Genomic DNA, 23,766 nt, shown 5'->3' on the forward strand with positions numbered 1-23,766 from the left:
TAATGCTTTCAACAACGATTGGGAAATATTCATTTCTGCTAACCTCAAGGGTTTTTTTGTTCCAGGCGAATGAATTGCCAGCAGAACTAACAAAAAATGAACGCATCCTCCGACTCCTCCGTGCAAAGGAAAAGCAAAGGAAAAGCTAATGCAGCCCTATGGAAGATGCAGTTTGACAGAGATATGCCCTGACCACAAGTAGCATGACAATAATCCTAGGTTGGAACAGTTTGCAGAACTGATTAGCCTGTCCAGTACACGCTCCCTGAATGCACCAGGCCCTTGCCACAGGGTGACCACAGGCTGGGGCCTCCGCCTGGCATCGCAGAATGCGGGACCGTGACAAGAGCAGGGGGTGGTCCAGGAGCTGTGCTTGCACTGCAGCCCTGCCTGTCCTCCAGGATCCCACAGATCCCAGCACCGACGTTTGCTCCCCATGCATCCCAGCACAGGCAAGCACCCCTGCTGCTTCAGACACATCCCCACGCTGTCACAGCCACACCTGTAACAGTGTGGGTAGGGAGCACTCGGCCCGTGTGCCAAAAGGATACCCGGACCTTGTTTGGATTTAGTTGGTCATGGAACAGCCCCATGATGTCCCTGCCCTCCCTTTCCTGGCAGTGACCATTCCTCTCTGCCTCCAAGTGCCAGGTGAGACTAGAGGTTGAGATGCTGCCTGAGCCATCACAACAGCAAAAGTTCTCCTGTCAGCCCAGGGCTATTACATGAAGCTTCATAAAAATGATCAAGCGTATTACAAATGATGCCAAGAGCTACCAACCAAGCAAAAAGCAAGGGGATGTCCTCTCAGTTGCAGCAGCTTGATCTGCCAATCTGTCCAGCAACAGAAACACAGCGGAGCAGTTGATTTTGCCATGCCTACGCAGCTTATGGGGATCCTTCCCCAACCTTGTGCACATTTTTGTGGGTAGAGGAGGACTGGTTGCTGAGCAAACCAACCATGCCCAAAAGGGCATTTTTCCACAGGTGCAAGTACATCAGAATATCAGCTGTCAGGCACAACAAACCACACAGATGCTACACAGGTGGTGTTTGTATGTTCTGCACCCAGATATGTGACACTATGGTTTTAGTACCCCCAGCTACTATGCAAAGCACTCATTCCCCAGGTCTGTGGCAGGAGCTAAGGGAGAAGTGAACAGTGTACAGGTGTTTCAACAGTTGGTGAGAGTGTTACATGTAGCCATACTTGAACAGACCTACTAATTATTGCAGACATGGAAAATGAACTCTGAACAGCAATTTTGGCCTTTGTTGTGGTTAAGCCACCTAGACATGCAACTAATGCCTGTGCGGGGAAGGCAGTGCAAATTGCAAGTGGCTTGTGAGGAGTAATGTTTTAACCATATTGCTCTAAGACACCCCGTTAAAACCCAGTAATTTCTGCAGTATAAACAGTATATACCATGTCCTGTTAGCCACAAAAACATTGGAGATTAATTTACAGTGAATTGAGGTAAAAAGTTAGCTCAGTACATAAATCCAGGCACTTCACCCACTTTCAAACCCTGGCAAACTACTGAAGAATTGCTTTAGAAGTTGAAGACAAGGAAGATTGTAAGGACACAAAATAACTCTTGTTTAAGAAATGTCTGCCTAGGATTCAGCTGAACTGCCGCACTTTTGCTTTGGTGAGTTAAAAGGAAATCTGTAGGTGAGCCAACACGAATGTAGTTTATGTATTGCAGATTAGCCATGTGAATTATCAAATTATAAAGTTATACTTTTTGTGAGTAAGTTAGGTAAGAAATCACCACTCTGGTGAAGAGAACAGTACCAGGTGTACCTTTTCTTGCATGCTGGAATTCCTATTCAATTTCTATTCTGCATTAAATAGGAAAGCTTTAAGTTTTCCAACAACATAATAAGAAACATTTATTTGTTTAGGTAATTTATGCTGTTGTATTTTTAAATTAAAATAATGTTGTGCCTAACAGAAACTTGCAATGAACTGGTACAGAACCAAAGAATTATGCAAGATGCTTAGAGGATGACTGTATCCAGGGTTAAGTTCTGCAAAAGACTAAAAAGTACTGAGCATGCAGAAATTTCAAGAGCCTTATTGGGATCTTAAATTGCACAGCATTGCAAGGGACTGTACTCTAAGTTCTTTAACAAACAGTCCTGGAGAGGACTGGTTTATTTGGAGCCTCCAGTGGGCTGAAGATGAACATACTATTTTGGAGAACAATAAAGTGACTCTGGGCAGCCTGGCCTCAGTATTGAACTTTCACCCTAAATTTTCTACAGGTCAACAACTGGCAACAACCACACTCTCAAGGTGAAAAGCCCTTTCATATTTGTAAAGGAGGTGAATAAGCATTAGAAGGTCTTCAGTAACTATGCAATAAATAATATCAGACAGGCTGTAGTAATCACACAGTCCTCCTAAAACATGTGGAAGCATCCATTGTTGGTGAGGGTCTCCTATTTTTTCCTGATAGCAGAGCATAGGAGAGAGGACAAGGCAAGCCAACAGTGGTCCTGCAACAGCTGAAGTAAGGAAGCTGAGACAATAAACACAGGTTTCTGGTACCTACAGGTGGCTATTCCTTTCTGCCAGGTGTATTTCCTTGGGAGAGTTGTCCCGAAGGAGCAGTTACTCAGCAAAGAGCTTCTTCAACTATGCCTACCCATGGGAAGATGCATGTGTGCTCCTCACCACTCAGAGTAGGACTTTCCAGCTCCTGTGTCCAGCTGCCTCTATGAATGGTCACTGCAGCTACGGACCTCTTGAAACATGTGAAGAACACCTGGGCCCCTGTGTGCCATACAGAGCATCTGCTGACCTTCTAAGATGCTGTTACCAGGTTGTTTTTTGGTTTGGGGTTGGGTTATTTTTTTGAGCAATCTTGTGCTATTATGGGCTTTTCTTATTTCTGAACAACATTTGAAATATGGGGCTAGCACAGTTTAAAGGTAAAGATTTGTTGGTCTCTTCTTGCCCTTGTTAGTGCTGGCTGATACAACACACGGGCTCTCTGGGGGGATCCATCATGGAAAACTGGCACTGAAGTCTTTCTGTGCCTGATTCAGGCTGAAGTTGGATCTAACTTCAGCAAAGACACTGTTCAACCAAAATGAGACTTCTGGCATGGAAACCTTCTTTTTGGGAGCATTTGTTTCATCTTGGAGCCTTTGGAGAGAGGGGTGGTTTCTATTTGAGGCTCCCTGTAACCTAAAGGTGCTTAATCTGCCTGTATATGGGCTCTAAAATTGCAATACTGTTTATCACCATGCAATTAATGTTTGCACAAAGAAACCTTAATAATTATTAGTATTTATGTAGCTGCTGTTATCTTTAAAGTGTTCAGTAAATGCTGCTATGATTTGTTGTATTAAAACAGAAGCCCACTTTCCCTTGGTGGCTGAAGTGATTCACTAATATTGACAGTTGTTCTTTGCATAGTTTTGGTGCCTCTTGTATAAGGTTTTCCAAGTGCTCTACAGACACTATTATCTTTGAAAGCTCCAAAATGCATTGCTGAGGTAAGCAGGGAAGTAAGTTATTCTATTCACAGACCAGTGAAATACAGCAGCTCTTCAGTTCATTTCAACAGAAAAGAGTAAATTTAGACATTTAGATTTAGAAATTATGGGGCACTAAATTAATTTCATAGATGACAGGATGAAGATAGATATAATATAAAGGTGAAATAGAACTGGGACAGAATAAAGTAACAAATTTTTTTCTGAGTTGGGTTTTGGGGTTTCTTTTCTGTTTAAAGTGTCATATATCTCCTTCTTACACCCAAAAAGAATAAGCACCACTAGCACAGTGATTTCAGGTTTGCTTCTCTGCACATTCAGAGCCAGAGGTTCAGAGCTGTCCCTCTCTACATTTATGTAAGTGCTATTAGCCTGGTGACTTCCCATCAGCTGCAAGTGAGCACAACAGATGTGCAACCAAGCAAAAGGTGACACCAATGAGTCAAGGAAAAATATAGGGCATTTTTCTTTTATTTCACTAGTATCAAACCATGGTGTGATAGGGGTGAGCACAAGGAAAAGCCTGCAGAGTCTAAAGAGAAGTAACATCCCAGCACAGACATAGTAATTGTGGAGCCTCAGAGCTTTAGATTATCACTGCAGTGCAGTGTGCAGGGACATCTATTCAGTAATGATACAAAAGGCAATATTGTTCCACTTGACTTGCACATGCTCCTCTTCTCCTGGAATGAAATCCTCACACTATTGATTCACCCACCTTTGTTCAGTTTAGAAGAGCTGAGAGGATTAGAACATAAGATCAAATAGCTGCAGGTCATATTTAATGCACTTTACTATGATGATTATCTGCCTCACATTCAGAGTGAATTGCAAGCATCATTCACATTTCCTTTTTCAGCCAGTCTTAGTGACTCTTGGAAAATTCACAAGTTAACCAAATCTGGTGTCTCAGAAATTTCAGAACTGTAGTACAGAAAATGAAATAGCACAAATCCCAGCCCATTTGTACTTCATTTGTTAAGAACACTGAGCAGATATAAAATACAGCCCTTGTCTGGAAACCTTGAGTCATTGGTGTTAGAATGCTAATGTTTGCTACAAGCCTAACCAAAGGTAATACACCAGGCTCTTTTTCCCAGCAACAAGATACTGTACTGCACACTGGGACGAAATGGAGTTGTGCCTTGTCACAGCAGCTCTGCTTTTGGCCCCTGGGAATGTCATGAGAGTTTCACACTGTTCTGAATTCCACCTCTTTTTTTTTGACCTGACCTTTTATGCATTTGATAAAGCATATATAAATTTATGTAACTCTGTGTGAGACTAATATTCTGAAACAGGAGTGCTGCTTTACTAAAATACATTTTTCCATATAATTTCAACAAAAATATACTACTCAGATAATCTTGTTCTGCATACTTCTACATTTCTTTGCTTTCTTCTATATTCTAGTTGTTTTACAATACCAGAATTAGTTTCGTATTCACACAAAACCCACTTTGTTCTATTACACTTGATTGATTAGACTGTTATAGTTTTCCAGGTCTACACAGATGTAATAGCATTCACAAAAGGGAAAAAAAAACCCCAACAAAACCAACCCGACAAAAATAACAAAAACTAATGGTCTGGCTTGGGAACAGGAAAACTTAATTTAGCATAACATAACAAGGTTTATTTCAAAGATCCAGACATCACTGATGAACTGTCCTTTACATGAATATCCATTAGGTCTGATCTCTCTGAAGGGAAGATTATTAAAAATAACATAGGAAGCAAAGGAATAAGACAGTACTTTTAATTAGTTAGTCAAACATATCTTGGTGGTTCTGCTGTTATTCCTAGATGTAAAACTGGCCCTTACACTGATGTGACATATTTCAGCTGAAAAAAATCGACACCCTGTTGATATGCTTATGGTGTGCTGTGGATTATGTGCATTATAAAAAGGAAAAAGTGTACACTGAAGCACATATTTTGACTTATTTTGACTGTGTTTGACATCCCAGGCTTTTTGTTTTATTCCTAAAATTATCTTTTGTGATGAGCTTCATTTTGAGTAGCTCATCATCAAAAATTGCTATAGCCATAACTCAATAAAGCATCTCACTCTATTCAGAAAATATAAAAGGAAAGTACTGTGACTTGTTCATGGCCTAAATCACTACAAAGTATGATTTCTGGGAGTGAAAAACTCCTTAATTTTGCACATGAAAGCATATCAAAACAGTATCAAGAGGCTGAAGCTAGACAAATGCAAACTTCAAGCTGCGGATTTGCAACATTGAGGATAATTATTTCAGAAAAAAAATTGTTGAGATGGTTCCTTCATCATTTGAGTTAAAAAAGAATCCTAAAAATTACTTTTCATTTTGAAAGATGTGTATCAGCTGAAACATTTTGTGTTTGATGCAGTATTTACTGGATGAAATTATATGATATACAGGAACTAACACTATATGATCATAATAGTCCCTTTGATCTTAAGAAACATGAATCAATACACTTTTTGCTTCACCTCCTCTGTTACCTAGAGAGATGCTAACTCTCATGGCATCAATAACAGGACCACATGCCTAGCAACTGTGGTAAAGTGAAATCTGAGACACATACCTAAGTTGTCTCTAGATAATCCACTTTGCTCTCACAATCTTGAGAAAGCATTTTAACTGGATTAATGCTTTAATGTCCTGCTTTTAATGTCAAGTCAGTTGGTTCAAAACTGGCACCAGAGCTGCGATAGCGCTGTACCTTGCCAGGGAACAAGGATCAGCAGAGTGATCTGCGATGTGCTGTTGCAGAACATAGCTAAGTGAGGAAGGAACATGGGACACAACTTTTTGATATGGCAAATGTCTTGGATGCACAGATGGAGCATGTCAGTAACCCACAGTGCAATTTTATACAGATTGCACATATGTTCTTTTGTGGTATATACATGCACATGTATGCATACATCCAGCATATGGATATAGGCTCTTATAATCCCCTTGAAAAAGTGAAATCACAACCTCATGATCTGCTTGCCTGGAATATGTTGCATAAGAGGCAGAAGAATTATTCTGCCTTCTGAAGACTCCAAGAACAGTTTCTGCAGGTGGTGCATTGGCCATGCTACTGCATCAGACCTGGGACAAACTGATATAAAACTGACAAAATGTCTTCAAATCAAAATCAGTCTGTTTCTCGGGTGAATTGTAGTTCAAAAATCCATCTCCTGTTCCTCCTGAAAAATCAGATTTTGGTAGTGCCCTCAGGCACTCCTCTGTGAAAGTTCTGCCCATATTCTCCAGCTGAACAGCAAATTGTCACCACGTGGCAGCATGGTGCTATAAGGGCTCAGTAAACTTATGGTAATACAAGCCATACACAGCTGTTAGTAGTTCAAACTTCGAATTTGTGACCATATCAGTGCTTATGCACCGTGTCTGGCATGAGGACACACTGCACATATTTGCTGACAGCAGTAAGTGCAGAGTGTCTGCAGACTCTGCTTCAATAATAAGCTGCATTTCTACAGTGTTTTCCTTCAACAGCTCAGTGGTTGACACCACTGGTTTTGGAGCTCTTAGGCCACATATTGCCACGCAATTGGCACCTCTTTATAGAAGAAGAAATTGCACTGGCTAGGTTGGAACTTGTCCACTTCATCCAGCAAGTTTGTGGCAAAGCTGGAACAAACATTCAGTTGATTCAAGTCCCAAGCTTTTGCTAGAATGCAATAAATAACTTTACCTAAGTGTAATAAAAATGAACAGATTTCAATTACTTCAATGATAAATGCAGAAAAGATGTGATTTAAGGAGTGACTGTAGAACTGTTGAATGGTAAATAAGGATACACTGCCACAAGTTGGTGGAGCAAAATACAGTAGGGTAGATAGAAAGATGAAAAGATGATAAACAGAGTTGATTAAGCATCACCTGACACTCTAGTTGCATATTTAAGTGAACGCTGGCAGCATCAGACACATTGCTCTCAGCCCCCTCACTTTGATTTGATGCACATGGTTAATCTGAAGCCAAGAGCATCTGACCAAAATAACAGGTACACTGAGTTGGGAGTATAATTAAAAGTCAAGCAGGCCTCCACAGCTGAGGGAGGCAGACAAACGGGAGCTGATCAAAAGAATATGATTACTTTATAACACCAAATAGGAAGCACCAGGTTTGTTTAGTACCGGCATTATTCTGGTTTAGCTGGAAAAACAGTCTTGGAACAAGCTACAGCAGTTTTGTCTGAGTGAGTCTACAAAAAAACCCAGAGGTGTGAGAAACTGGGTGAAACTTCTCACTTACCTGTTGCAGCTTGTCTGCACACAGATTGCAAGGCATCCCCAAGGAGAACATCCCACTTTCCCATGTGCTGGTGCAGGGTGTTGCTCACCATAGTTCCCAGTCCTTGCAAGTACCTCTGGGTGTTATTGCAATAGAAATAATAAAAGCTCATTATAAATTATGGAGAATAAACAGCAATAGACATTTTAATTGATTTTGCTGCAAAACAGTCACGTACTGTGTTTCCATTTGTAGGCACAAGTAACTCTACAGACAGATTGCCATCTAGAAATTGCAAGATCATTACCACTAGGCGTTCAGTTTCTACTGGAAGTGGTAACACAGGTTTCATTTCTGCATTGAATAAAAGGATGGATACACAGTAAAGCCTACACCTCTGCAGGCAACACTCCTGGCTTTCCATCAAAGGCACAGAACACAACAAAGTTATTTCACATGAGCTTTCTGGCAGGCAGCTTTACACCATTCAGGGTATCTAGGGAGGGAAAGGGCTGATTTCACCCTAATGGACAATTAAAGGACTTGTTCTGTGAATTAGTAGCAGGTTCTTCTTCCATGCAGGAAATTTTTGCTTTGTATATGATGCTGAGAAACAGAAAAAGTGTTTCCCATAAACCTTCCAAGTCCGTAACAGCTATACATAAATCCTGGGTTTAAAAGGGGATCTTATAAAACAGAAGTTGATAAATGTCTTCTGAAGGAGCAGGCAAGAATGGGAATGTTCTCTTTTGAGCCATGTGTATCACAGACAAGACAAGGAGCCGTTGTCAGTATGTTGACCTGGATTAACTATTCAGGGCTACTTATTCCCTGCCCACAAAGAACAAGATAACCTTTAGGTGACACAGTCAATGGTGCCAGCTTTGTCACAGATAACACTCATGCAATTTTGCTTAAATGCCCATGAGCTGCCAGGTAGAGCTCTGCATCCTCATCCCCCAAATCTGGCACAGAGCCATGACCAAGACCAATGGCTGAAGCAGGACTGAAGGCATACCCTGCTCTGTCCACCTGGCTGCCAGGGTACAGAGGCCACATAAAAACAGATACTTGTTTGAGTTTCAGCATCTGCCATTACACAAGATTTCAGTGTTTGTTAATTGGTCTTCATACCTACACCACTTCAGCTTGCAAGTGCAAAAAGGCAGCACTCTGAGAGATTGCACTGGAGTAACAATGTGAATTGAGTCAGCCATTTAGAGATATTTGTAAGAGAGTTGGCTAAATATTAAAATACCACTTCTTCTCTCTGTTTGTGATGTAGGTGGTAGACAAGTGTGATGTTATGGACTTAATTATTTAAAGTTGTCTTTGCAGTAGCTTCCCTCTTACTTGTTCCACATTGATTCTCTCTCAGCTCTCATCCTTAATTAACTTATTTACTATGTAATTTATACAGAAAGAAAATACCATTTCTGTTCAGTCAGTTTTGTTATCCTTGATTTTTTTTTCACAAGCACTGGAACAAGATTCTTGCATTTTTTTACCTTGCCACTATGCCCACTGAATTATCTGCTTAAGTGGAGTGCCTGGAAAACATGGCAACTAGTTCTCCTGCTTCTAGGATCACACTCCATGGTCCTGAATAAATTTGTTATTTATGACATGAAAATTAAAATGCAATGTAACTTTTACTCTAGCTTTGTTTGGCACTTGCCAAATGCCAAGTTCTGCATTTAGGGTGGAGTAATACCACAGAAAGAAATACAACATGGGCAGTGACTAGATGGAAAACAGTTTGGAAGAAAAGAACAGGGTGGTTGGGTGAAATGCTGAACATGAGTCAGAAAGCTGCATCATCAGCAAGAGGGTGGTCAATAGGTCAAGGGTTAGGGCTCTTCCACTCTTCGGGACATGGCAGACCACAGCTGCAGTGCTGTGTCCCGGTTTAGGCTCCCCAGAAGAAGCAAAAAAATCCCAAAAAAACACAAACAAAAGCCAAACAGATAAACATAAAAAAGGAAAAAAACAAATAAAAATACACCGACATACTGTACCAGAATCTATTTTACTGCCGGGGCTGCTGGAGCCGTGAGCTGTGTTTGCTCAGCCCGAAGCAGAAAGCTGGCTGTAGGGACATCTTGCTAATCACTGCAGCTACCAAACGGGAGCATGTGGAGAAGGAGGAGTCACGCTCTTCTCAGTCAGGCACCATGACAGCCTAAGAGGCAACAGCCTCCAGATGTAAAAATCTCTTTAGATACAGGAAAGACATTTTACTCCAAGTGTGGTCACTCAGTGGAAGAGTTTGTCCAAAGAAGCTGTGAAATCTCCATCTCTGAAGCTATTCATAGCCGGACAATTCCCTGAGCCACCTGCTCTAGCCGGGTTCTGCTCTCAGCGGAAAGTTGGACTACGCGACCCCCAGGAGGCTGCCGACCAACACGCCAGCCCGTGATGCTCTGACACCCAGACTAGTCTGCTTTTCCGTCAGCAGATGGCAATATCAGCTAAATTACATGTTTTATTCTAGCACAGCAATGCGCGTAACCTGTCTGAGAAGGCAATAAAGTGTCGCGGAAGGCAATAAAGAGGTGGGGAAATCAGAGACTGCATGGACGGGAATGACTCGCGCCCTGCTGTTATTGTGCCTCCTCCCAGCCAAGTCCCGAACTGATCCCGGAGTCCAAACAAGCAGAGCCCAAGGTAACAGAGCCCAAACACGCAGATAGCTTTGCCAGAGCACAGCCAGCACTCCCAGAACTGCTGATTGCGACAGCGGTCAGGCCAGCCGGTGCCAGCGCGCCGGGAGCGGAGCGGGCAGCGGCCACAGCCCCGGGACAGCGGCCCTTGGCCGGGCAGCCTGGGGCTCCCGATCCCTGCAGCTGGCGCGGGGCTGCGAGACCAGTCCTTAGAAATCACCAGCCAGTGACTTTGAAGCCAAATTAAGGCGCTTTTGCCAAATCCAAAGGTTTTAAAGGCGACTTATGATATTTACAAAAAACGCGATTAACACTCCCGCGCCCGGACGTTGCCGCTACAGCTTGGGCGAGATGGTCCATCCCGGAGGGGCACGGCTGTCCTCCCACACCGGGACGAGCTTCCCGCCGAGGCCCCACACAGCATCGTCCCCCTCCGTGTCCTGTGCGGCGCGGAGCGGCCGTGGCGTGACAGCCGCCCCACCCGCCGCCGGGACGGGCCGTGCCGGGCAGGCGGTACCGAGGGGGGAAGGCGGTGCCGGGGGCGGTGTTTCTGGGCAGGCGGTACCGAGGGGGGAAGGCGGTGCCGGGGGCGGTGTTTCTGGGCAGGCGGTACCACGGAGGGTGTTACCGGTTCGGCCGTGCGGCGTGAGGCGGTGCCGGGGGCGGGCCGGCGGCCGCGGTTGGCGGCGGCGCTGGGGCGGCTCTCGGCCTCTCCTCCAAGGGGCTGGTAGCTCCGCCCGGGCAGGCGAGAGCGGCCCGTCCAGACTGCGCTGGCGCGGCTGCCTCGCCGCCTTCCTCCTGTTTCCATCCGCCGCCGCTCGGTGTTGCTGCCCACAGCGCCTGCCGGTTATCCGCGCTCCAGCCCGCGCCGCCATGGGGACCCCTCAAGGCAGCCCCGGGCGCGGCGGCCTCGGCGTCCTTGTCCTACTCCTGCTTCTGTCGCCCGTGCGGGTGAGTCCGTGGAGTGGGGAATGCCGGGCCTCCCGGCATCGTGGGGAGGAGAGGGAGCGGCGGGTGGGCAGCGGGATCCCGCGGGTGTTGCTTGGGACGGGGGGACCCACGGTGTCCCCCGCGCATCCCGCGGCCGGGAGTGTCTCAGGCGGCGGGGCTGGATAAGGGTGCCGGTGTCCCGGGTTAGGCCCTCGGGCTCGGGGCGGCACGAAACTGAAACGAGGTACCGGGGTGTCCCCTCCTCGTCCCCGGTGGGGCTCGCTCCCCTTCTCCCGTGCGCCTGGTCCCCGTCGGGACGGGGCTGACAGCCGGTGGCACAGCAGGCCCGCCGGGGAGCAGCCGCGAACTTCAGCCTCTGCCCAGTCCCCGTCCCCTGCGGTCGCACCCGGCAGCGGCAGCCCCCGGGATGCCGCGTTCCCGTGGCGTGCCCTGGTTATGCAATGCCCAGTGCATGTGAGTGGCCACGCAGTCACATGCTCGGCAGAGGCTTGCAGATGTCCTCGGTGTCTGGTTCGCTTTGCTTGGAGTGTAACTTAGCTAGGTGAAGGCTTCTTGGAAGTAATGATCTGTGCGGAGTGAGAGGTGCTGTTTATTCATGTGCCAGTAGTAAGACTACATATTTCCATAAAATCGAGAGCTAGAGTGTGTTGGACTTCTTAAGAGCTTTAGGAAAAGATACGGTAAAACATTCACTCCTCTCAGTCATGTTTTGTTATGCTGTAGTGCAAGATAGGAGCGGGATACTCCACATTCCTCTGGAGAAACAAGGAGTGTCTCGTAAGCCTTACTGGTTGGCTTTCTTCCCCTCTCTACCTACGCTGAAAACATACTTTCTAGGTCAAGTTTTATGATTAGCCCTTTTTAAACATAGGAGTTTGTCATCTTGTGTATGTGCTGTTCTTATATCCTCTTAAAAAAAAAAAAAAGAAAACAACTTTTAAGAGCTTGAACATAAATGGAGGAATTAATTCTTTTATTACCACTGGAGAAGGTGATTGTTAGTAGTGACTCATGATCTTCAGGTGAGTAAATAGTGATGCTTCACCCCTAACCAATGCTCCTTTATGTAATGCTTTTTGGAGGGAGATCTCATCTTCCAAATGGTAAGGAAATGACAGAATGCTTTCCTTATCAGGAGGATACTGACCTACAGGAAACTTGAAACAAGTTCCCCAAATAAATAGGGGAATCCTTGTAGAGGCTTTGTGGTCCCTTGAAGTAAACATTGCAAAATCACTCTAACCATGCAGATCTCAGTTGTGTACTGTAAGAAGGCAGAATCTGGTTTTTTGGGGATTTTTGCCATTAACTCTTATTTACAGCCTGATACTTCACAAAGACGGCCCTTGATATCTTTTAAACAGAAGCTGGTCTTTCAGTCTATACAGACTGAGCCTATATAGTGTTAGATGCTTGCCAAAGTGAAGCATTGTAAAGGTAAACTGTTCTCTCCCTCAAATGTACTGGTGGTGTAATGGTTTTGTGCTTTCAGTTATGATGTTTGTAGTCCAAAGTGCCATATGTCATTTTTTTTTCTGTTTCAAAGCAGTCGGTGGACTGGAGTGGTGCTTCAGCTCACAATTCTTGCATTACATTCACGTTCGCAATAAACTTGAAGCGTTCAGCCTGTATCTTTCACTCTGAACAGTGCATGCTGCAAGATTTCTGCCAGCTATCCATTACTGTTTTATTTTCTTATGAATGTCCTAATGCACTAGATGGTATTTCTGTGCTTAATGGCCACTATTGCAATTGATCTTTGTCTAATTGTACTAAAACACAAGTTTGTTAAGTCACTGGGTAGTCAAGGTTGGATATGGGTTTCCTATCAGCAGCTGGGATCCCAAGCCATGGGTTATATGTGATTTTCTGAAATCTCATGGGAAAGTGTTAAGTGCTGCTCATGCCACGTGGCCTGCAGTGTGGTGTTATCTGACCTTGGACATGAAGTTCTGAAATGTCTTGTTTGGAGCCGTTTCCTTGTCGGGGATGGCAGTGTAGCTCCAGAACAAGACAGTAACCACTTCACCTAAATTACTTCCTGGAAAATCAGGAGTGACTTGTTCAGCCTTTCTGGATGGAAAGTGAGGAAGCTGCCTTAGAAAGGGGAGAGATGACTGAAGGGAGTGACTGGTGGAACTGAGTAGTACCTATGTGGGCAGTAGCCAAAATAACCCAGGTGTTGTGCAGTATTATTAGTGCTGTTAACCTGCGGGACATCAGAGCTGTTTTGGTGCAGATGGACAGGTGCTAGCTGGGGGCCCTGCATTTCCCGATCATGCATGCCTCCTTGGAGGTAACATCAGCTTGGAGGTAACACAGATACTGGATTATTACTGTTACTGCAACTTTCTCTTCCTACTTGACTTTGACTTTACTATGACATCTATAATGTGCTTGGACAACTCCAGAACTGTGGCTTGCTTTGCCTGACCAGGAGTAGTAATGATTTTTCCATCTGAAAGGAAACAGTCTCCTGCTGGTGAGCAAAGGAACAGGAGGAGCTTGGCAGATAAGGCATGGCTCTGAACTGGCTGCCTCTGAACAAGTTACTGAAAGAGACAAAGAATAAGAACTAAACCTGTAAAGTTTCCTTTATTCCATGGGTCTCTCCCCCGTAGGAGGGGTTGTGAGGTAATATGCAACTTCTGGGGCAGATCTTTGAACTTGACCAGGTCACTTGTTTCCATAAACGAGTTTTCCCATTTATTAAGGGTGGTGTATTGTTTCCTTAGAACTCTCAACCTAGCTGGCAATAGCAAATATTAAGGGAGTGCAGGGGAAGAGTGTGCTCTTTCCTGGATTGATCTTTTTGCCCTGTAAGATCCCAGATGCATCATCCTAGATGAAGGAAAGGGAAACAGCTGTATCTGATGCTCTTGCCTTTTCTATACATTAGTAATCCTAGTTTGAAGAATCAAACAGTGTTCACTTGTCATCTGGTATTTGTAAGACCCACAAACAGTTGCTGTTTCTGTGTACAGCATCATCATTGTTCTTTGTCTTTTTAACAGCTATGTATTCATTGGTGGTGGTGGCAGCAAATGCTGCTGGAAGCATCAAAAATTATCAGTTTGTTTCAACCTGCAGTTGAAGAAACTTGGGCTGAAGTAAATGTGTTTATGATCTGTTGGAACACACTATTACAAATTAATGATAATGCCTAGGAACCAGAAAACTCTTAACAGAACTTTTGTAGAATGTTCATACTTGCTCATGTGCAATTTCTTTGAGGGCTTCTGAAGCCTTTGCCTGAGATGAAATTTCTCTTCAAACAGACTAAGCTTGCCAGAAATAGGAATACAGTTTTCTGAACTCTGAGGATGTACTAAGGGTTAGTGTTCTGACAAGTGGTTTCTAAGATATGCTAAAGGCAGGAAGGAACAGCCTTAATCTAAGGTTATGTTGCTGTTGCTTTATGAAGTACTTAGGAAAGTCACATTTTAATATATGAAGTACTTAGTCATGTGATCTTAAAAGGAAAACAAGCAGAAAAAACCCCCATGAACTGAGCTCTGTGTTACTTATGGAGTATTTTAAGTATTTAATGTATTTTTCCTTGTTTAGAAGACAGTTGTGTTCAACTTAGCATTTCTCTGTTACTTTTGGGGCTAGGCTTTCACCCACTTAAGAAACTTAATACTCAGGTGAGCAGTTACCTGACCTAAAAGTCTGACTCTGCAAGCAGCAGCTTTGTTAACTATGACTTATTTACAACCACACTTACTCATCCCTATCTTATCCTACCCTCACAGGAGCATTCTTCTGAAAGAATGGAAAGAGTAAACTGCTTGTTTTACTCTGTAACTTAATCTAGGTTTTATTGGAGGGTTTTCAGGGGGAAAGAACTGTCTGCTCTATCATATCTGTGGTAGTGGAGTAGTTACCTAGTCACTTGTATCCCTGAATGCTGCCTCAGCCATAGGAGGCCAGCCCTCTCCCGTATTTTGGGGCTGACTCAATGGTAAGCAGGCTATTAGCTTATTAATGTTCAAGAGCTGTGTTGTTCAATTTAGGCTGTTGATGTCTAATGATTTGGTGCTTTTTAGGCTTAGTAACTTGGTTCAACCATTGTAAATCAAGCATCCCCAAAGTTTACTGGTTCAGGGAACAAACTCACACTTTCATTAGTGAAATCCTGCTAGGTCATGGCATAAATGTAAAATCTTAAGCTGTTTCTGAAACTGCATTCTTGGTGTTAATACTGAAACAGAGTGTTGAGACTTGCACTAGACCTAAGTGCTCTTCTAATAGTTTAAAGCAGCTGATCTGTTCAGCTTTTCCTTAAACAGGCTGAAAGTTTGAGTGGCAAACATTGTTTTTTCTATTGTATGTTTTATTGCTGTGGAACTTCAGGAACGTGATTTGAAATTCTTTATCCAAATTCAAATGTAAGCTATTACCAGGCCAAACTTCGTCTTGCTTTATTTTTCTTTTGTAGTTAGCTGGATACCTTTTGGTACATTACCAAGTGTCATGTGGAAGTAAGTTGTTTGATGTTCTGTCCTGAAAATGATGACTTCTTTCTTGTAGGTAAATTTATAGACATAAGACAGATTGTATTTTGTTTTCTATCCATGTAACTATAACCAAGGAACTGCTGCCTTGAAACAGAGATAATGTTTTTAAAACAATTGAGCTATCAGTCAGACTGACATGGTAGCTCAAGTCTACTCAAGTTTTTCTGTTCAAGAGGTGCCCTGATAAGTTTTTTGTGACTGTTAAACTGCATTACCAGTTTTCCCACACATTCCACTCTGGCAGAAGCTAACTTCCACTAAAGAGTAGGTTGATGAATTTGTGTGTTTTAAAAAAGTGTTAGATAACAAGATGTAATGAAGCACAGAAAGTGTTTTTTAGAAAGGATGATTACAAACCATTCCAGACTAAACACGGAAGCCAGCTTGATACTGAAGAAATAAATCATCCTTTTCTCACGGGCATTGCAAAGCAGCTCCAAATTCCTTGCCCTTGTGAAAGAATAGTAGTGAATCTGTGCTTCCTCTTGAAGAGATAATTCACTTCTGGTGCTGGTACTAACAGAATCATTTTCACTGCTAGTAAATTGTTTGCTATTAAAACTGGGGAGTATAGGTGTGAGGAAGCAGAGTTGAAGATGATGACTTCTAAATTTGCATCAAAATAGTATTAACTTGATGCATGAACAAATTTATAATGTAGTTTTGAGAAATAGTCTACAAGTTCTGGAAGTTTGACTTTTTGGCTTATGCTGGTGTTAAACATTCAGTGTTTATAAGTGCAAACTTAAGGGGTGTTCTCCAGCCTGTATCATAGAATATGGTAATACTTAACAGTTGGTTGTGGGTTTAACTAGAAGATGTGCTAGAATAGACAAATGAAAGGGTGATCTAGATGAGTGGCACTTAAACTGACTTTTAGACCTGGCTTGCAGTGAGTAACTTTGAATTGGCCTATGTTGCCCTGGTTCGGTTAAAGAGGAAACAAGTCTTGGGTTGGGTAAACTGGTGATGGTTGTTGTCCCTGATAAACAACCAACTACTGATGTACTTTTTGAAGAACTGTCAGTGTTATTCAACACAAAAATGGATGTTATGGAGGTGATCTGTTTCTGGGTAGCTCTTGGCTATTGTCAGGACAGCCTTCCAGGGGCCTCTCTGGTCAGTAAACAATACTATTCATGGTCAGGCACAAAGCACAGCAGTCTGTCCTTGCAGCAACAACATATGGTGTCTCTAAAATGCTAAGTCAAGGTTGTTCAGGAGATCAAAATAGGTCACTTATCTCTCAAACTGTACTAAGCAGACTCCCGATCAGAGCTGGCAGAAGTGTAGTAAATGTTTGTACAGTCTGCTTTCTGCTTGCAGCCCATGTGGTAGGAAAACTTTGGAGCTGTATTAAGGCTTTTGATGTAAATAACTTGTTATTGCATTGAATGTTTTAATTTTCAGAATAAATATTTTGACATATTATCTTAGATGTCTCAGTGTCAGTACCACTGAACAAAAATAAAAGGTGCCACTGCCCTTTTTCAATTTCTTTTATGCACATAATAAAGAAAAAATTTCTGAATTTTCACAGCAATGTTAGATTAAAACATCTTTAAAATTAGGCTTTTTTCTTAGCACTGTAATCCTATTTAAATGTTCCATGCTTAGGCTTGAAAGTGGTGATGGAGGGCATCCTTTGAGACTGTGACAGTAAGCATATGGAAAGTGCAGAGCTATGAAGTTCTGTTTCAGAATCCTCTCTGTGCTGCTGTTTGTTCAGTCTGTCACTGTAATGAGTTTTCAGGAAGGATCAAAAGGTGGCAGGAGGAACTGAAATTGCATATAAGCAATGAGTTTTTTCCTATATACACTGATTCATGTGCTCTAATGTGACAGTTTAACCCACCAATTGTTATGTTTTCTTGCATGGACAAATCATTTTCTAGTTGAAGATGCTTTTCAGGTATTGATTTAGGTTTTTCTTAAGTAACTGTTATACTTGATCTTAACTATAGGCAGTGCACTTCCTGTTTCTTTAGTGGTCAAGGGAGGGTGGGGAGTTGAGCTGAAGGTCAGTGGTGATGTGCACCATGTCAGAAACACCTGCTTTTGTTCATGGATGCTTTATGTAGTGCATGCTGATGTTTCAGTTAGCAGGAAGTTATCTGATCTGGACTGTCAATGGCTTTTTTTAGTAGTAGCACTTTAATTCTACAATAGCTGAGATATTTGGCAACTATTCCTTGCAGTTAATCATTTATTTTGTTGGTTAGGTCCTTCCACAAATGTGTGTCTGGTATGGAGAATGTGGAGTTGCTTCTGGAGACAAGAGGTACAACTGTGCTTATGATGGGCCACCAATAGCATTACCAGAAGATGGCTATGACTTAATGCAGGTGAGCTTCTCTTGGAGGTTTGCTGCTAAAAAAAATAATTCTCCAACAGTAGAATTCTGTATTGGGTTCTGTTGGACCCAATTGTGCTATTGTTGTGCTATTACCTCTCATTCTAACCTGATGAGAAAGTAGACAGATTATCTCTGATTACTCAGGTCCAGCTGGGTTAAGGTAATTTACCTCAATTTCTTTTCAGAGATACCAAAACTGTCCAAAATGTGATTAGGGGCTGTCACAGACAAAAACCTTAAATACAAGATTTGTTAACTTTCTTGAATGTTTTCCTCACTGGTTTGACCACTCTTTACTCAGATTGCTTTTTTGAAGACTCTTCCAAGATATATGTTCCATGGCTCTGCCCTTCTGATCTCTAAAGGAAAAGACTAAACTATTTTCCTTCAGATGGTCATTCCCAATAAAGGAAGGTGTTAACTAATACTTGTTCAAATGGGGCAAATTTGGACAAAGTTAGCTGTGCCTAGTGAGACTGTATTTCCTTACCTGGGCTTCAGCCACCAAAGTGAATGAAACCACAGTCAAAACAGAGTTTATGTATTTCATACACAGCATGGGATATTGCCAGATTTGCCTTCTGGCATGTGATAGTTCAAAGCTTTAAAGAGTGAAATAACCACAGAGTTAAACAACTGTTAGACTGGTGACAGGAGTGACTTCATTAAATACGTAGTTGAGCTAGCTATTGTTGTGTATTGTTTGAAGACTTAATGTACAGTTCTTGTATGTTACTATCAGTTATACCTGTGTCAGATGCATTTGTCTCTTCTATAAACTGAACATGAAATATGTCTTCCAGGTAATCAGTGATTTTATGGTTAGTGGCTTGCCTTCTGGGACATTAAAATGTGATACTATCCAGAAGGAGTACTAGAGGATAAGCTACAGGAATACTTTCAACTTGGATAAACATGTGTTGTCCTCTTAGCAATAGGCTCTCAAATGCCATTATCATTCTATATATAGACCCTGGTGACTAAAGATCATCTGAAGGAGCTTTTCAAAAGGAAGTGCTGCCTTGAATAAAAGAAGTGAAAAAAGTGATTCTTTTCTCCAGTCTCTAAACAAAAATCTTGTTTGCTGGACTGTTTTTCTCCTATGCATCTCCCACAGCAACAGCTACTGTGCTCTGAAATATGCTGATGCAGAGCCCATGATTATAATGAGTTCTGAAGTCTTAAACGTGTTTTCTTCCTTTCCTCTTGATCTCAATGTTGTTTGTTTTTTTTGTTAAGGAACTCTGTCCAGGTTTATTCTTTGGCAATGTTAGCACTTGCTGTGATGTTCATCAGCTTCAGACTTTGAAAAATAACTTGCAGCTGCCTCTGCAGTTTCTCTCCAGGTATGCTAATGAATGGCAAAGCAACTAGTTTTGTAACAGAATAGCAAAGCACTTGTCTTCAAGTAGACTGTAGAAAAAGTGGTAATTTCATTTAAAGGATTATTGGAGCAAGCTGCTGGAGTGATTTTCTCATCTGTAGCAGCAGGCTGTAATGTCATGAAAGAATTACTTGCAGTCTGGGTTGACTTAGCTGGTAGAGTAAATGTTCCCTTAGCTTGTCTCAAGCTACTTTATCTAATGAAACCTTCAGAAGAGGGTGACATAAAGTAGCATTTGGTCTGGTTCTAGCTAAGACCTTAAGAAGTCTAAGTCTTCCTGATAGCAACAGTTTTCTTCAAATTCTAGTAAAATGGTTAGAGTCTGCTATTTGAGGCAGGCAATTTTATTAGTGATTTATAGTGCTTAAAGTTGTTCATCTGTAGTGTCAACAACAATTGTTATATTGCTGATTGAAATCTTACAGAATTTAAATACTTTTTACTGTCACTCTGAGCAGAATGTTTCTATTTGCAAGGTATATCTGACTTGACCTACATAGCATCTTTACCTCTTAATCTGATTGCTTTCATTGGCTTTCCTACCCAGATGCCCATCGTGTTTTTACAACTTGATAAACCTCTTCTGTGAACTGACTTGTAGTCCAAATCAGTCTGACTTTTTGAATGTTACAAGCACCATACCTTATTATGATCCTGTTTTAAAAGAGAACAAAAGCAGCATTACAGAGCTGCAGTACTTTATTGGAGATCGATTTGCAAATGGTGAGTAAACAATGTGTTAATTTACCTTGGCTTTTGTCCAGGTAACAAGACCAGTGCTTTTTCAGAAAGAATTTGGAGAGGGAAACATCTCTTTGACTGTCTTTTGAAGTTTGACTCATCACATAGGTAACAGTAGGTCCCCCTTAAAACTTATGGAACACTTAACTTCTGTCTGGGCAGGGCACGTTACACTGACGCTGTTATTACTGTTTTAAAGGTTCAGTTGAGGATGAACATCTATACAAACACTTAATAGCTGATAACCCTGAGGACTTTAACTTCAGAAAAATAAAGTTGTTGCCAAGTATAGAATGTCCAAAGCCTACCTGATACTAAAACAGTCTGGCAAGCATGATAATAAAGTTTGTACACAGTGTACTATGGTGATTCTCTAAGAGGCACTCAGTTCTGAAATGGACAGTCTAGTCCTTTGTCAAAATCAGATGTTTTTAGAGAGCAATTCATTTGGGTTGTATTTTGATTCTGCAAAAAGCTTAAAGCATTAAATCAGTCTTTTTATGCTTTTTTTGCAGTAACCTTTAATAAAATTGAGACACTTGAAAGTCATATATGGCCTACAAGTTGAAAGTACCTTAAATGCTTTTCATAGCTTTCCCTGAAAATAATACTAGGTAATGGTTCCTGTCAAGCAGAAAAGTAGGTTCTAGCATAATGCAGCGTTGGGTGGCTTTCTCAGAGCAAGGTAGCTATAGCAAAGCATTGCAACCTTGAATATTAGAAATACAGCTGAAAGCATTAGTTCACTTTCCTAAGACAGATGTTTCTACTTGAAAACTGTATGTATGTTTGTGGAACTTGGGGATTCAGTAATATTGGAAATACTTGGAATGCTTACTCAAGTGATAACATTGGTTTAATGACTCTTCCCAGCAATGTACAATGCCTGCAAAGATGTGGAGGCTCCATCGAGCAATGTTAAAGCACTGGGGTTGCTGTGTGGGAAGGATGTCAAGGACTGCAATGCAACCAACTGGATTGAGTACATGTTTAGTAAAGACAATGGACAAACTCCTTTCAGCATAATTCCAATCTTTTCAGGTAAGAACCTGAATCATCCTTACCTTTGAAGCTCCTGTCAAAGGTGGGGTGCTATGGCTAGGACATTGGTTTTTAAACAGCTGTCCTGCAATGAAAGTCTGCGGTCAGGGGCTTTCAAAGCAATGTGAAATTACGGTTTTTTTTATTTCTGCTTGGAAACCATACTTAGTGCTTTTTTTCTATACAGCTTCTTTTTGTAGAAATCTCTAGAACTCAGTGATGGACTGAGCCTAGGCAACTGGCTACTTGTATTTCCTTGGGGAATGGGCAGTTCCCTCATCCTTGAGGATTTCTTTGAGAGGAAGTTATTGTTGCACATTTCACAGACTGAATAGATAAGGGGGATGACAAATCATTGCTGGGATGATAGAAGTATGTGCTTATTACTTTTATTGACTGAAGTGTTACAGACATGCCCAGTCATTTAATTATTAGACAACAGTAAATAGTTGGTACCTGCTGTGGAAAAAGCAGTGGATTCTTCATCTGCAAGACCAAAAAATGCTGCTCTATGTAAGGGCTGTGGGCTTTTATAAAAAGAGTTAACTCACTTGACTGTGGTGGTCTGAATTTTTCCTGGTAGTAAATTGGCTCTGCAACTTGTGATTTGTCATAGATGTTCCTGTCCATGGAATGAACCCTATGAATAACGCTACCAAAGGCTGTAATGAGTCCATGGATGATTCAACAGGACCATGCAGCTGTCAGGATTGTTCAATTGTTTGTGGTCCAAAACCTCAACCCCCTCCATTGCCTCCTCCTTGGCTATTGTTTGGTTTGGATGCTGTGTATGTCATCATGTGGATCTCATACATGGGCTTTCTACTCATATTTTTTGCACTAGTGTTTGGAGTCTGGTGTTACAGGTAAAGAATTCAAAATGCTGAGCTCTGCAAGTCACTTGTTTATCCCTGAGAATTTCTTTGCACTGGTCAGATGCTTATGGCTTGGCTATTTCAGGCAGCCAGAAGTCATGTTCTGTAACAGATACCATATATACTTACAGGAAGTGTTCTAACAGCTAAAACCACCTGGTAGAAAGTGAATGCAGAAGTTGCTTTAGTTGTTGGCACACCCATCATAGCATTCCTAGCTACAGAATCACATATGCTGTTCTTCAACTTTCTTATCTAAGTAAGCAGAAGCCAGGGAAAACACATTCATAACACAACAGTCACTTCTCTATTGCAAATTAAGTCATGAATACCTTTTCCTAGTCTCCTTTTTTGAAAAAAAAAAAAATGAAAGCTGTAACCTTTGATCATGCAGCTGGAGCACCTCTCTTATGAAGATAGGCTGAGAGAAATGGGGCTGTTCAGCCTGGAGAAAAGGCTCTAGGGATTCCTTACAGCACCTTCCAGTATCTAAAGTGGGCCTACAAGAGAGCTGGAGAGGGACTTTTTACAAGTGCAGGTAGTGACAGGACAAGGGGCAATGGTCTTAAGCTGAGGGAGAATAGATGTGGATTAGATATTAAAAACAAATTCTGTACTGTAAGGGTAGTGGGACAGTGGTAGATGTTGCCCAGAGAAGTTACGGACTCCCTGCTCCTGATGGTGTTCAAGGCCAGACTCAGCAGGGCTTTAAGTAAACTGATCTAGTGAAAGGTGTCCCTGCTCATGACAGGGGAGTTGGAATTGGATGATCTTTAAGATTTGCATCCAACCCAAACTGCTCTGCTACTATGATTGTTCAGTTACGACCAGAAAACTGAAATTGCTCTATAATAAGAATTAAGTCTGTGTGGAAAAGGATAAAAGGATAGTGGGTATGACAGTTTGATATGTTTGGTGGCCTTACCTTAGTGGGCAACATGAAATGGTAAGTGTGTAATGGTAATGGTAAGAGATGACTGGTTCATATTTCTAATGTAAAAATTTCCTGCAAATATCAACTTAGTATCAATTTAAAGAGATTCTGTCTTGTTAATGCTAGCGATCTTCTAAGTGTGCACTAAGAATCTGTGCTTGATGTAAGCTGGAAAAGTTTATCAAGACAACTGACATGGATGTATGTTGTTCCAAAGATCACAAAGCTGGAGATTGTTGTACAAACAGCACAGATGCCTTTTTGGACAAGCAGGATAACACAGGTTCTTGCCTTGCAGGAGGCGGCACTTCGTCTCGGAGTACACCCCTATTGACAGCAATGTAGCCTTTTCTGTGAATTCCCACCGTGACAATGGTATGTCTTGGATAAGAGCAATAGGTTTATTACAAACTCAACTTAAGTGCATCCCTTTCCTATGGATGGGCTCTGGAGTTTTAGCTTTTTTAGGCTAAAAGTCCATTCCTAGAGGGCCTTCAGCGTTTTGGCCAGCATCTCTCTTGTTTCAGAGTAGTTCTTACCCTTATTTTAGTGG

At 42.1% G+C, this 23,766-nt stretch overlaps 2 protein-coding genes across 5 annotated transcripts in view; both read left to right on the forward strand.

Annotated features, from left to right (window-relative positions):
- ANKRD29 (ankyrin repeat domain 29) overlaps positions 1 to 3,380 on the forward strand; it is a 30,240-nt gene extending 26,860 nt beyond the window's left edge. For 2 of the 3 annotated variants that reach the window (XM_023921242.2, XM_023921243.2), the window contains exon 9: positions 66 to 1,869. In XM_023921242.2, the coding sequence (XP_023777010.1) occupies positions 66 to 149 (84 nt within the window). In that variant the 3' untranslated portion in view covers positions 150 to 1,869. Of the gene's footprint in view, positions 1 to 65 lie in introns of all 3 variants that reach the window. The other variant, XM_023921241.2, reaches the window with a different exon arrangement.
- A 1,352-nt stretch (positions 3,381 to 4,732) lies between these two features.
- Positions 4,733 to 23,766, forward strand: part of NPC1 (NPC intracellular cholesterol transporter 1) — a 32,628-nt gene continuing 13,594 nt past the window's right edge. The window contains exons 1-7 of one of the 2 annotated variants that reach the window (XM_086890271.1): positions 4,733 to 11,362; positions 18,105 to 18,227; positions 19,478 to 19,584; positions 20,170 to 20,345; positions 21,237 to 21,404; positions 22,021 to 22,270; positions 23,512 to 23,588. In XM_086890271.1, coding sequence (XP_086746397.1) covers positions 10,697 to 11,362; positions 18,105 to 18,227; positions 19,478 to 19,584; positions 20,170 to 20,345; positions 21,237 to 21,404; positions 22,021 to 22,270; positions 23,512 to 23,588 — 1,567 coding nt within the window. In that variant the 5' untranslated portion in view covers positions 4,733 to 10,696. Of the gene's footprint in view, positions 11,363 to 11,844; positions 12,385 to 18,104; positions 18,228 to 19,477; positions 19,585 to 20,169; positions 20,346 to 21,236; positions 21,405 to 22,020; positions 22,271 to 23,511; positions 23,589 to 23,766 lie in introns of those variants that run through there. The other variant, XM_023921122.2, reaches the window with a different exon arrangement.

The sequence above is a fragment of the Cyanistes caeruleus genome, chromosome 1, assembly GCF_971803275.1.
Source record: "Cyanistes caeruleus chromosome 1, bCyaCae1.hap1.1, whole genome shotgun sequence".
Taxonomy (NCBI): domain Eukaryota; kingdom Metazoa; phylum Chordata; class Aves; order Passeriformes; family Paridae; genus Cyanistes; species Cyanistes caeruleus.